This window comes from Helianthus annuus, chromosome 7, assembly GCF_002127325.2.
Source record: "Helianthus annuus cultivar XRQ/B chromosome 7, HanXRQr2.0-SUNRISE, whole genome shotgun sequence".
NCBI lineage: Eukaryota > Viridiplantae > Streptophyta > Magnoliopsida > Asterales > Asteraceae > Helianthus > Helianthus annuus.
Window position 1 is genome coordinate 142,144,068 of NC_035439.2, and position 14,967 is coordinate 142,159,034.

The following is a 14,967-nucleotide window of genomic DNA, read 5'->3' on the forward strand; positions in this document are numbered from 1 at the left end:
CTCCCATTTCCATTTCGGGATCTCTGGTTGTTGGAGTAGGCCCGCTGGTTCTTTATACTCAGTCTTGACTCTCGCGCAAGTCAAACATTTGCTGACATATGCTGCTATGTGGGCTTTCATGCCAGGCGACCAATATGTAGTCTTTAAGTCATGGTACATCTTATCCGAACCAGGATGTACTAAGTAACGGGACTTATGGGCTTCGTCCATCACGAGCTCGCGTAACTTTCCATAAAGGGGAACCCATATGCGCCCGGTTACATAGTAAGCGCCGTCTTCTTTTGTTCCAACCGCTGTCTCGATCCTAATAGGGACTCAGCCCTGATGTTCTCTGGTTTCAATGCTTCAACCTGAGCGCCTCGTATCTGAGTAGGGAGGTTAGACTGGATGGTAAGTTGTAGTGCTCGCACGCGCTTGGGTGTAGTGTCCTTTTGGCTGAGGGCGTCTGCCACGACGTTGGCTTTGTCCGGATGGTACTTGATGGCGCATTCGTAATTATTCAAGAGTTCGAGCCATCGACGTTGTCGTATGTTTAATTTCTTTTGCTTGAAGATATGCTCGAGACTCATGTGATCGGTGTAAATGGTGCACCTGGTACCGTACAGGTAATGTCTCCATATCTTAAGAGCAAAAACCACTGCTCCTAGTTCCAAGTCGTGCATAGTGTTGTTCCTTTCGTGAGTCTTAAGTTGTCGAGAAGCGTAAGCAATATTTCAAACAGGAAAAACTAGACGCGGGTCCATCGTAACGCGCGGGTCCTAGATCAAATTTTATTCTATGTTTTACGTTTCGGTTTAATTTCTTCGCATTAACACCGCAACTTCAGTGTCGGTGATCGCTGACAGTAGTGTGGCATTAGTGCTCGCCCCCGCCGCAACGCGGGGTGTTTAATAATAGTTATATAAAAAATAAAACATTTATAAACGATATATACTAAGAGTTCCACATAATAATCCGTAGAAAAAAAAGCTTATTCTCTATCTGTCCAGATAAGTACAGAATATTTCAGAACACTACTACGTTGGCAATATCCAACAGAAGCCACCTCAACACTTCCCTCCTATAAATACCACCATTCATATCCACTCACACAACACATTAACACTCACAACTCAAAAACATTCACCATGTCAATCATTCCAAGCTTTTTCACCAGCAAAAGAAGCAACATATTCGACCCATTCTCCCTAGACACATGGGACCCGTTCCAAGGGATCATCTCCACCGAACCCGCGCGGGAAACCGCAGCGATCGTGAACGCGAGAATCGACTGGAAAGAGACGCCCGAGGCGCACGTGTTAAAAGCCGACTTACCCGGGATGAAGAAGGAAGAGGTGAAGGTGGAAGTGGAAGACGGGAGGGTGTTGCAGATAAGTGGAGAGAGGTGTAGAGAGCAGGAGGAGAAGGATGACACGTGGCATAGGGTTGAGAGGAGTAGTGGGAAGTTTATTAGGCGGTTTCGGTTGCCGGAGAATGCGAAGATGGATGAGGTGAAGGCGATGATGGAGAACGGTGTGTTGACGGTGGTTGTGCCTAAGGAGGAGGAGGAGAAGAAGCCGATGGTGAAGGCTATTGATATTTCTGGGTAGGTTTGTGTCAGGGGTAGGGGTGCTCCACTTTTCATCATTCACCGTGACGCCCCGACCCGCTTATGTGAGGCTGGGAGCTTTGTTTTGCATGTTGTAATGAAATAAACGTAATAGGTTCGTGGTGTTTTGAGGTGGGGTTTGTATGTATGTATTATGTATATATGTATGTTTGCTTGAATAAAAGGTTGTGTTATATTTGTATCTAGATTAGATTAGATGTTGATTATGTAGTAAAGTGAAGGAAGAAGATTTGTATTAAATATAGTAATTAGTATAATATAATACAAGGAAAAATGATTTTATTCGTCAAACGTAACATTTTAAATTATAAATCTAAAGTAAAGTAAAATGAACACACTTTAAGTTATATAAAATATATGTTGGAAAAATATGTGAAAATAGTATTTTTCACAAATATAGGAAAATGATTTTTTCCTATTTCGGACTAAAAATAAATATAATAAAATAAGCGGGTTTTATGTATTTATTTGTGGGTTTATGTTCTATGTTGCAAGAGCTTCGCAACGAACTAAACCACGTCTAAAACGGAGCTAAGATGAATGAGATATTGATGCTCAAAGTTGGGTGTTTGGAACATTCGATGCTGAAACTAAAGGGAAAGTAGCACCTTGTCCCACATAGGAGGAGAGATAGAACTTAAATAGATATTTAAGGTGGAACTCTCCATCCGCACCCTAACTTGCACCCGCACGCGCGCGCGCGCGGCGTGGGCGATGAGGCGCAATGTGGCGCTTTGATGGCGCACGCTCGCATCGCCGCGAGCCGCTTGAGAGCCGCCTTTGTATTTTTGATCGCGCGCGCGTGGTGGAGCACAATGGTTGCAAGGACCAAGTGGTGGGTGATGCGGCGCATGACGTGGCAGTCATGCGCATGCGCGCGCGAGTACACATGGCACGGAGGCGCGCGGTTGCGCGCATGGTCCATGGGTCCTGCTGTGTCGTGCGCGGCGCACCAAAGTGAGCCAATACGGCGCGACTGTGTGGCGCGCTCGTATAGGCTCACAGGTGACGTGGCGCACGCGGCGTGGACTTGAGCCAAGAGGACGCACCGCGCATGGTGACGTGGCGCATGCGCGCATGGCAGTGAGCCAAAAGGACGCACCGCGCATGGGCATGCAGACCTAGGCGCGCGCGCGCGCATTAGGGTGACTTGAGCGCGCGCGCGCAGAAGCATTCAGCATTGAATGACAGTGCAGTTTCAGTCCAGCTTTGTAACTGACGAGTTAATAGGCTTTGACTGAAAATTAAATGACGTATTAAGTTGCATTGAAGACGTTTAATGCAATTTAAACCTCTCATTTAATTCGTTTTTTGTCTGTTTCAAACCGGGAGCTGTATAAATACAGCTCCATACCTTGTTGAAGGACACAACAACGAATACCAGCTACACAATAGCAATCTCAACTTCCTCTCTAGAATTTTCTTGCAGCTTTCAAGGTAACCTTCGGGTTGTAGGCGAATTCCGGCAGTACCCTGGGAAACAAAACGAGTACTCTTGGGAGACTCGGAATTTGTTTTAAGGGAAGCGTGTGTACACGTGACTCAGTCCTTCTGTTTCTACCCCTTCTTGTATTGTCTTTTATTTCAGTTGTAATTGTAATAGTGTTAGTTTTCCTAATTTCTTGTAACACCTCGAATTTTTGTGTCCAATAATGTGTTAACACGTGTCATTTGTTTACACGTGGCATTGATATTAAATAAAGGACTAATTTTGACAAACCTTGAAAGTATATAAATTCGAGGGTTATAAATGTCAACAAGGGTAAATATACTGTATAGTAACCCTAAATAATGCTTGAACCTTCAAACGAATGTATCATAGATCGTACGAAAGCGAAACACGAAAGAAAGTGAGAGATTACAAGCTACAGGGGTTAACTGTGTCAACATGTTTAATTATACCTCTGAGTGACCCTTTAACGTTCCCAAGGCTTTGTAACGGTATTATACACTCACTAAAATATAATATATAAATTTCGCGAAGTTTCGTTATGAAACGAGAAAGTTACGATCGAATTCGTAGGAGAAGGGCTAAAAGCGTCAATAATGAAAGTTAAGGCTTTCTGAATAATTAATAAACTAACCAGGGACTTAATAATGCGGGTAAATAACACGAGGCCCCTATCGGTAAATAACCGAGGGCCAAACCGCAAAGTTACCCCTTCAAACCCGAAAGGTCAGGTAAATCATTACGAAAGATTTCGTTATTAACTACCAGGATTTCGCAATCATGACAAAAGATTTAAAATTTCTGAATTTATAACCTCTCGCGACCCGCGTGAAGGTTAGGGATAAGTTGAGGCGGGCCGCGAGCCTCCTAAAATACGCGCCTGATATTTGAATATCAGGCGACCCGCATTAAACATACATGGGACTCCCATGCGGGCCGCGTAAAACGCCCAGATGCAGAAAGTTAGTAACTACTTGCCTTTTGAGCTTGTGAATGATCAAAACCTCAATCAATGAGGCATGGGCGCCCCCTACTCGACCCATACCACTTAGGGGCACCTGCCCATCATCCATACTCAGTGTAGCATGAGTTGTAATAATCCTAGAGCCCAAATTTCACTATAAATAGCCACATTTGGCTCATAACATTCACACAACACAAATCAACTTCTCTGATCATTCTAAGGAGCTCCCAAGCATCCATCTCTGCTCTATAAACAAGAAATAACTTCTGTAAGTCGTTCACAATCAATATGGTCTTGCATTTCCATAGTTATAGCTTATAAACACAACCGTCGTAACTAACGGTTGTCATTACAATAACTTGCAAATGGTTCAGTCTTATGACGAATCAAAAGTGGTTTTGAGTTGGTATTTATGTGGGTAATAAACCTCTAAAAGGGTTCCCCCTGATCACCACTCTAACTATGTCAAATATCGAGTCAAACGCGCACTTAAAAAGTCAACAGAAAGCTATTTTGCCGTTTTATACATAATCTGTAATGTATATGTTATGAAACCTGTTTTGACACTTATAAAACATGATATTAAGTATATAAACCTGTTTGCGCTCGTTTGAATCGACCGTTACCTATATTGACCCGGTTCGGAGCCGAATGTCGCAAAAGTTTGACTTTTGCATTGACTTCAGTTCTGACCCGTTTTAGTGAGGTATAGATATACCTTAGGACTCTCTTAGGACCAGGTTACATGATGGTATAAACCTCTGTGATCGGTTCATGAGTTATCCGAGTCTTTTGCGCATTTCCGTTAATCGCCAAAAAGTTGACCGTAACGCCATTTTGAAAATAAAACGAGTATTTCGGACGCGTGAACGGACCAGAACCTTGCTTATTAAATTATAAGCATGTCCGTAAAGTTTCACGTCAATCCGAGGTCTAGAATGAGAGTTATGCTAAAAAGCGCAACTAAAGTAAACTTTAGTAATAAACGGCGCAATTAGCATAACGCCTATCTAAACCAAGATTTCGACACCAAAACTTTTACCCACTGTATTAAAATAATATTTTGGGAATTTTAAAGATTTTTAATAATTTTTACCTCGCTCATAACCTGCGGTTATGGCCACGGTTCGGTAAATACCGAATATGCCCTTTTCGGCCAAAACATGAGTTCTACAAGGTCTTTTGACCCGATTCCAGTTGCTACTGATTCCAAATAATAAATAAAGTATTTTAAGCTTTATAAGCTGTACGGGAAACTCAGATTTCCTGTAGAACTCGAAAAGCTCTTTAAAAGTCTTTAAAATGACCGAAAAGCCCCTACGGGGCGTAATATTAACTAAAACTCGTTACGGGCATCACGGAAGGTATCCTACTGATACCACAACCTCTTTAAGGCATATTGACTTAGGAAATAAGCGTACGACTCTCATGGTTAACCGTTTCGCCTATTGCGCGCACGGTTCGGCTTATGAAACTAGTTTTCATAAATTAGCCGATACGGGTCAACTTATATTATCTGGACCCCAAAATCCAGAGTGTGAACCGTGAACCCATATAAAACAAGTCTCTGAACTTGTTGGGTCAGAATCGCACTCCATTCTCGGTTTTCGCCTTTTCACGCGATTAAACCATATTCACATATCGGAACCAACCGGTCTAGGCTACGGCCATTATAACGACTCGTTAGGATTCTAAGAGGTTAATTAAAACCTTCTTTCCAGATTAGGAGCCCCAGTAAAAGCTATCGGTGATTTAATCCAAATTAAGGAAATATACTTGCAAAGGTAAATACTTTAACTTATTTCCCATATATGGGCTTGGGTTACGGTATATTAATACCGCTTGATTGAGCATTATATTCTTCCATCGCTTAGGTGGTTAATTAAATAATATGATCGGCTCATTTAAACAGTTTTGTTTCTTAAAAGCCTTTGGGGGGTTTAATGACCGTTGTCCCGGATATCCTTGGCATCATTTTACGAAATGGCCACGACCATCGACATCCCGGTGTAGGCGTACACCCGGTATATATTGTCGACATTAAATTTAAAAGACGTAGCCGTTGGTTTTTATACTACGGTTTTACGCAATGTGGTGTGTCTATAAATCTTTAACCCGGCACGACCCGGGCTACTGAACGCATAAAAGAACATGTAAAACGTTCACAAGATTTTAATAATTTTCCCAAGTTATAAAAGAGTTTGTGCCTTGTGCATTCAAATCAATTTTAATAAACATTTTCAAATGTGTCAGTTGAATGTATTTACCAGTGTAAACTGACGTATTTTCCCCAAAAAGATTAAGTGCAGGTACTATACGAAATGGGCTGGTATTAGCTTCCTAAGCATCACGAATAGTCTCGCAAACTCGATGCCGTATCTGAATGAACAATATTTTATTATTATTTTGATCCGCTGTGGATATATTCGACTTCTGTAATACATTTGATATTACAACCAGAGGTTGAAGTATATATTTATCTTTAAGCTTCCGCTGTGCATTTATATAATTATGTGGTTTGACTATATTGTTGCCAACATCGTCACGGTAATCCCCCACCGGGCCCACCGGTGAGACACGTGGAAATCGGGGTGTGACAGGTTGGTATCAGAGCCAACATTGAGTGAATTTGTGACACTTCGGATTTTCCCGGGAAACCTTTTGATGTAACTTTGCGTGTATATGTGTTATAAAATGAAAGTTGTGATTTCTTTTGTGTTATGTGCCGATAATCTGTTGTATGTATGTATGATATAAATATATATATATAGATACGCGTGTGTGTAGTGGGCCGAGACCACGAAACCCAACTCGAGACCGGGTGAACAGTTGGGCCGGTTGGGCCGTTGAGCCCCACTCGCAACAGGATTGGAGAAACCCACTAGGGGTGTACCGGTTTTGTAAAGGGTATAAAAACCCAAAACCCTCACATTTTTCTCCTTTACACTCCCCCTCATTTCACTCCTACACTCCCTACTTCTCCCTCACTAAAACCCTAGCAAACCAAGATCACCTCCTCTCATCTCCTTCTTCTCGGATCAAATCGGTGACCACTAGGAGCTCTCGGATCAACGCACACACACCCGTTAGAAGTTTCATACTCACCCTTGAACCTCATCAACCGGTTAGTGTCTTTATGATGTTTGTTGTTGTTAAATGATAGCATGAATGACATGATTTAACTAGTGTAGTTGTATGCTTGATGATGTTGTTTTGTGTGAATCAAATGTGTGTGAAATGGATAATCGGCTAACATGTTTTAGTTTCGGATAAGTTGCTAATGTGTTCATGACATTTTGTGGCTAAATATGATGCAAACCATTGACTTGTGATGTTTATGAAAACCGGTTTGCATATGTGTGACACCATGTGAATCGGTTTAGTTTAGAGTTGATTTTTGGGATGTTATGTGATAACTCGAAACCATTAGATAAGTATGTTCAAGTGGTTGATTTGTTGTTCATGATTATGATAGTGATTTATGCTAAAAAAATCCGGAAAAATGTTATGCAAACATGAATATGACTTGAGTTTATATGAAGAACAACTTGAAGATCATGAAAAATATTTGAATATGCTTGTTTGATCCATTTTGCTTGGTAATGAGACAACAAAACATGTTAGTGAATTCCTATTGGTTAGTACACCAAATCACGATCACAGCATTCTATTGGTTAGTACATTGGACAGGTTCTAGAAGGATTCAGGTGCACGTAACAGTGGTTGCGAGTCGGAACCCTTGGTTGCGACTCGAGACCAGAACGTGATCCTTCGAGATCTCCCGGTTACGACTCGCAAGCAGCACACTCGAGACCAAGCATGATGAACCGAAACCAGGGTTGCGAGTCGGCATTCCTTGGTTGCGACTCGAGACCAAGCATGATGAACCGAAACCGAGGTTGCGAGTCGGAACCCCTGGTTGCGACTCGAAACCGTGCATCCTCGAGTCGAAACCGCCCTTGTCTCGACTGGGCTGTTTTTGGGCCAAAAGACTTGTTGGACTATCTGTTGACTGGACTGCTTGATACTGTTGTGAATGTTAGAACAGGCCCAATAACCCAACTATTTGATTGTATGCTTGCTAAGTGTGTCTTTACGTGTTTGCTATATGTGATTACTTGTACCCCAACTTGATATATTTGGTAACCATGCTAGGACGTGGTGACCAACGTGTTTGACCGGGTATTTAACCTACCGAGCAACCCAAGGTGAGTTCACAACCTAAAGCATGCGTTCCCGGTGGTTTGGGAAACGGAACTACAAACAACACTATCCCCTACGAGGGATACAACTTACTTTTCTTCCCTTGTTATTGGGAACCTTTAGTTAATTACTGTTTATACGGATTGCAACTAACGGCACTAAACGAAACTCTATCACTCAAGTCCCTACTACATAATACCGATTAGTCGTCGGGGCCAGGCGAACGGGTTATTAGTTAATAGCGCTATTTAGGTTTTACCAACCTCACACCGTGCCATGGTTTGGGATCGGTCGTGAACTAATGTACTCAGGCATCCGTCAATGATGATAGAACATTGACATCGGGGCATCCTGCGGAAACGCAAACAGTTACCTAGTGTTCGGTATTGGAAAAACAGTTTAGTCGCTAACTTTTGGGGTAGCTCCCCATGGCATGTATAAACGGATAAATTAACTGGTGAAACAAGTTTTTGGTAATTAAAACTGGACAACTAGTGAACTCACTCAGCATTATTGTTGACCCCTTACTGCATGCTTTGCAGGTAACCAGTGACTGAGGAGCTGCTGCTTGGGGATGTGTAGTGTTCGTCAAAACCCGTGTGTTGGGTTTTACTTATCTTGAACCATGAACTATCTTTTAAAACCTTTTGGTTTATGCTTCCGCTGTTTTGTTTAAACTTATGGTCGAACTTAAACTACGATGTTGCTAACTACTTTAGATAGCAATTACTTTACTATTAACCAATGCTTAGTATAATTGGTGGCTGGATCCTGGTCAGTCACGCCCTCAAGCGGATGTTACTCCGCAGGAGGAATTTGGGGGTGTGACAGATTGGTATCAGAGCCATTGGTTATAGTGAACTTGGTTTTAAAAAGGGGGAAAATCTTTTTGGGAAAAACCAGACTATAACCCGTGACTCGTGACGACACTACACTCCAAGTGCAAGGCTCGACTTATCTGACCTCATAGCTCGGACCTATATTTACTTGCTTGTTTGTCTTATGCTTTCTGCTTTACTATACGTACTAGTTTGCCTGATTAAGATAGATACGCCTCCCCTCTTCTATCTCATTCTCGCTATGTTACGACACCACACTCATACTATGTTTTCTGGTTATGAAGACAATGAGTGGACGCGGACGAGGAAACGTCAACATGACTCAGGCTCAGTTCACTAACCTGATCAACACGGTGGCTGCAGCTTTCGCAGCTCACCCAGGAGGTAAGCTTGTTGTTTTAGGATGTTTAGATCCTACCGCCACATCGTCTTTTCACCTCTAAGCCTATTCGTATCGTTCCCACAACAGGTCAGCATGCGCCTGTGCAACCACGTGTCTGTACCTTCAAGACCTTCATGGATTGCAAGCCTCTTCCATTCAATGGCACTGAGGGTGCCATAGGTCTTCTGCACTGGATCGAGAAGGTCGAAGCTGTCTTTGCTGTCTGCGAGTGTCCCCCTGCGAATTGGGTGAAGTTTGCTACTGGTACTCTTGAGGGAAGCGCACTTTCGTGGTGGAAGGCGCAAATTCAAATGCTTGGTTTGGAGACTGCTAACGCTACTGCATGGGAAGATTTCAAGGATATGATCAAGGAAGAGTACTGTCACAGGGATGACATCCACAAACTCGAGGACGAGTACTATGAACTCAAGATGGTTGGGTCAGAGATTGAGACCTACACCAAGCTGTCCAACGACTATGCTGCTCTTTGCCCAAACATGTCCCGACCCATGTATCGAAGGATCGAATTGTACATCAAAGGCTTAGCCCCAGAAATCAGGAGCCATGTGACCTCGGCCAACCTCACTACCATACAGCCTGTGGTCCGTCTTGCCCACAAACTCACTAACCAGGCTGTGGAAGAGGCAGGTTGCCCAAAAGGATCAGTGCTACGGAAGGAACTTCCAGTGATGGCAAACGAAAGTGGGATGGAAATCAGGGCAAAGATGCTAACTCTACTCAGGCCCCAGCTCAGCAAAGGAAAACTGACAACAACAAAGGCACTCAGCAACAGGGTGGCTACCGGGGAAGCTACCCTAAGTGCAACAAGTGTAACAGGCACCACAATGGGGCATGTAACAAGGGTCAGTGTCAGCGATGCCACAAGATGGGGCACGAAGCCAAGGATTGTAGAAGTCAGTTCCCAGCAAGGCAGAATCAGCAACAACCTCAACAGCAACAGCAGCAGGGAAACAACCGAGCATGTTTTAAATGCGGGGCAACAGGGCACATGCGAAAGGATTGCCCTGAACTGAATCAGAATCGCAACAACAATCAGGGAGCTGGGAACAATGAGCAAAACAACAATGCTGGAAATGGTGCAAGGGGAAGAGCTTTTGTGATTGGAGCTGGAGAAGCAAGGAACGACCCCAACGTCGTGGCGGGTAAGTTCCTACTTGATGATCGTTATGTTTCTGTGTTATTTGATTCCGGTGCCGATGCCAGTTATGTATCCCTTCGCATTAGTAAGAAACTTAAACACCCGCCTGCATTATTAAGTTCTAAGCATATCGTCGAGATAGCCAATGGTAAGAACATCGAGGCCACGCACGTGATCCACGACTGCACGCTAGAATTGTCTGGTCACACGTTTAGTATCGATCTTTTCCCTGTCAAACTTGGAAGCTTCGACGTCGTCTTCGGTATGGATTGGTTATCCAAGCATCGCGCTGAGATCCTCTGTCAAGAGAAAGCGGTTCGTATCCCTCACCGTTCAGGCCAACCCCTCATCGTTCAAGGCAACAAAGGTGGAGAAGTCACAGGCATTATCTCGCTTTTAAAAGCCCAGAAGTGTTTACAAAAAGGGCACACCGCTATCCTAGCACTCGTCACCGACACCCACGAAAAGGAAAAGAGGATTGAAGATTTCCCTGTAGTACGTGACTATCCCGAGGTATTTCATGAGGAACTACCCGGACTCCCTCCCCACCGTCAGGTCGAATTCCAAATCGAGCTAGCTCCCGGAGCAGCACCCATAGCTCGTGCACCGTACCGTCTAGCCCCTGCAGAACTGAAGGAACTCTCTGCGCAACTACAGGAACTATTGGATAAAGGATTTATCCATCCTAGTTCATCACCCTGGGGAGCCCCAGTACTCTTTGTCAAGAAGAAGGATGGCACATTCCGAATGTGCATCGACTATCGTGAGTTGAACAAGGTCACCATCAAGAATCGTTACCCTCTCCCGTGCATCGACGACCTATTCGATCAGTTGCAAGGATCGAGCTACTATTCTAAGATTGACCTGCGATCAGGCTATCATCAGCTGAGAGTTCGTAATGAAGACATCTCTAAGACTGCGTTCAGGACTCGTTATGGTCATTACGAGTTCCTCGTTATGCCTTTTGGAATGACTAACGCACCTGCGGTTTTCATGGATCTCATGAACCGAGTGTGCAAGCCTTACCTCGACAAATTCGTGATTGTGTTTATCGACGACATCCTAATCTACTCGAAAAGTCAAGAAGAGCATGAACGACACCTACGCCTCATCCTCGAACTCTTACGCAAGGAGCAATTGTACGCCAAATTCTCGAAGTGTGACTTTTGGCTTCGAGAGGTCCATTTCCTTGGGCATGTGGTCAACAGGGACGGCATTCACGTCGACCCCGCTAAGATCGACTCGATAAAGAATTGGCCTACGCCCAAGACCCCAACCGAAGTTCGCCAATTCTTGGGATTGGCAGGATACTACCGCAGATCCATCAAGGGATTCTCAAAGATTGCACAACCCCTCACGACTCTTACTCAGAAAGGCATTGTTTACAAGTAGAATGAAGCTCAGGAGTCGGCCTTTCAAAGGCTAAAGGATAACCTCTGTAGCGCTCCTATTCTCTCGTTGCCTGAAGGCACTGACGACTTTGTGGTTTACTGCGATGCGTCTATCCATGGGCTCGGTTGCGTGTTGATGCAACGCGAGAAAGTTATTGCCTACGCCTCTCGACAACTCAAGACGCATGAAAGAAACTACACTACGCATGATTTGGAACTGGGAGCAGTGATCTTTGCTCTTAAGATATGGAGACATTACCTGTACGGTACCAAGTGCACTATTTACACCGATCACAGGAGTCTCAAGCATATCTTTAGGCAAAAGGAATTGAACATGCGACAGCGCCGCTGGGTCGAACTCTTGAATGACTACGAATGCGCCATCAAGTACCATCCGGGCAAGGCCAATGTCGTGGCAGACGCCCTCAGCAGAAAGGACACTATACCAAAGCGCGTGCGAGCATTGCAACTTACCATCCAGTCTAACCTCCCTACCCAGATCCGCAATGCTCAAGTCGAAGCATTGAAGCCGGAAAACATCAGGGCTGAGTCTCTGCGAGGATCGAGGCAGCGATTAGAACTGAAAGAAGATGGCGTTTACTATGTCACAGGGCGCATTTGGGTCCCACTCTATGGAGATTTACGTGAACTCGTGATGGATGAAGCCCACAAGTCCCGCTACTCAGTACATCCTGGCTCGGATAAGATGTACCACGACTTGAGGACTACATACTGGTGGCCTGGCATGAAGGCCCACATAGCAACATATGTCAGCAAATGTTTGACTTGCGCAAGAGTCAAGACAGAGTACCAGAAGCCAGCAGGCCTACTTCAACAACCAGAAATCCCGAAATGGAAATGGGAGCAAATTTCCATGGATTTTGTTACAGGGCTACCTAGGTCTCAACGCGGAAATGATACTATTTGGGTAATAGTAGATCGATTGACCAAGTCCGCGCACTTTCTGGCTATTAAGGAAACAGACAAGTTTTCTACCTTGGTGGAGATTTACTTAAAGGAAGTAGTTTCGAGGCAGGGGGTGCCAACCTCAATTATTTCCGACCGAGACGCTCGTTTTACTTCGGAATTGTGGCAAGCTATGCACAAATCCTTTGGCTCACGTTTGGACATGAGCACCGCTTATCACCCGCAAACGGATGGACAGTCCGAACGCACCATCCAAACCCTAGAAGACATGCTTAGAGCATGTGTGATCGATTTTGGCAAGAATTGGGAGAAGCATCTACCGCTAGTAGAGTTCTCCTACAACAACAGCTACCACACTAGTATTCAGGCAGCAACTTTTGAGGCATTGTACGGTCGTAAATGCCGGTCACCTCTTTGCTGGGCAGAAATCGGTGATAGTCAAATCACGGGCCCAGAGATGGTGGTAGATACAACGGAAAAGATTGCCCAGATCAGACAACGCATGGCGGCAGCTCGTGACCGTCAGAAGAGTTACGCTGATAAGCGTAGGAAACCACTAGAATTCCAGGTCGGTGACCGGGTTCTACTTAAAGTCTCACCCTGGAAGGGTGTGGTTCGCTTTGGTAAACGGGGCAAGCTTAATCCGCGATATATCGGACCATTCGAAATTACCGAGAAAATCGGTAAGGTTGCTTATAGATTGAACCTGCCTGAAGAACTGAGTGCGGTACACAACGTTTTTCATGTATCTAATCTGAAGAAGTGTCTATCAGATGAAACGCTCGTAATTCCCTTCAAGGAACTAACTATTGATGAACAGCTACACTTTACTGAGGAACCGATTGAGATCACAGATCGAGAGATCAAAGTCCTCAAACGTAGCCAGATACCTCTCGTACGAGTCCGTTGGAACTCGCGACGTGGCCCAGAGTTTACCTGGGAGCGGGAAGACCAGATGAAGCACAAGTATCCCCAGTTGTTCCCAAACGAAAACCCCAGCACTGAAGCTACAACCGAATTTCGGGACGAAATTCCAAACTAACGGGGGGATGATGTGACACCCCGTTGAAACACTCTCACTTATACTAGCTTGACAGTGACTGCCTTAACTTTCGGGACGAAAGTTCTTAAAACTTGGGGATAATGTGACACTTCGGATTTTCCCGGGAAACCTTTTGATGTAACTTTGCGTGTATATGTGTTATAAAATGAAAGTGGTGATTTCTTTTGTGTTATGTGCCGATAATGTGTTGTATGTATGTATGATATAAATATATATATATATAGATACGCGTGTGTGTAGTGGGCCGAGACCACGAAACCCAACTCGAGACCGGGTGAACAGTTGGGCCGGTTGGGCCGTTGAGCCCCACTCACAACAGGATTGGAGAAACCCACTAGGGGTGTACCGGTTTTGTAAAGGGTATAAAAACCCAAAACCCTCACATTTTTCTCCTTTACACTCCCCCTCATTTCACTCCTACACTCCCTACTTCTCCCTCACTAAAACCCTAGCAAACCAAGATCACCTCCTCTCATCTCCTTCTTCTCGGATCAAATCGGTGACCACTAGGAGCTCTCGGATCAACGCACACACACCCGTTAGAAGTTTCATACTCACCCTTGAACCTCATCAACCGGTTAGTGTCTTTATGATGTTTGTTGTTGTTAAATGATAGCATGAATGACATGATTTAACTAGTGTAGTTGTATGCTTGATGATGTTGTTTTGTGTGAATCAAATGTGTGTGAAATGGATAATCGGCTAACATATTTTAGTTTCGGATAAGTTGCTAATGTGTTCATGACATTTTGTGGCTAAATATGATGCAAACCATTGACTTGTGATGTTCATGAAAACCGGTTTGCATATGTGTGACACCATGTGAATCGGTTTAGTTTAGAGTTGATTTTTGGGATGTTATGTGATAACTCGAAACCATTAGATAAGTATGTTCAAGTGGTTGATTTGTTGTTCATGATTATGATAGTGATTTATGCTAAAAAATCCGGAAAAATGTTATGCAAACATGAATATGACTT

General features: G+C 44.1%; 1 protein-coding gene across 1 annotated transcript; it reads left to right on the forward strand.

Annotated features, from left to right (window-relative positions):
- Positions 1-1,073: 1,073 nt before the first annotated feature.
- On the forward strand, positions 1,074-1,799 carry LOC110868885 (17.6 kDa class I heat shock protein-like). Its single transcript, XM_022118150.2, has one exon. The coding sequence runs from the start codon at positions 1,128-1,130 to the stop codon at positions 1,587-1,589; it is 462 nt and encodes a 153-aa protein (XP_021973842.1). The 5' UTR covers positions 1,074-1,127; the 3' UTR covers positions 1,590-1,799.
- Positions 1,800-14,967: the final 13,168 nt, after the last annotated feature.

Bases quoted from the DNA above. Each gene is read 5' to 3' on its own strand.
- LOC110868885 (XM_022118150.2), top strand. From the start codon at position 1,128: ATGTCAATCATTCCAAGCTTTTTCACCAGCAAAAGAAGCAACATATTC.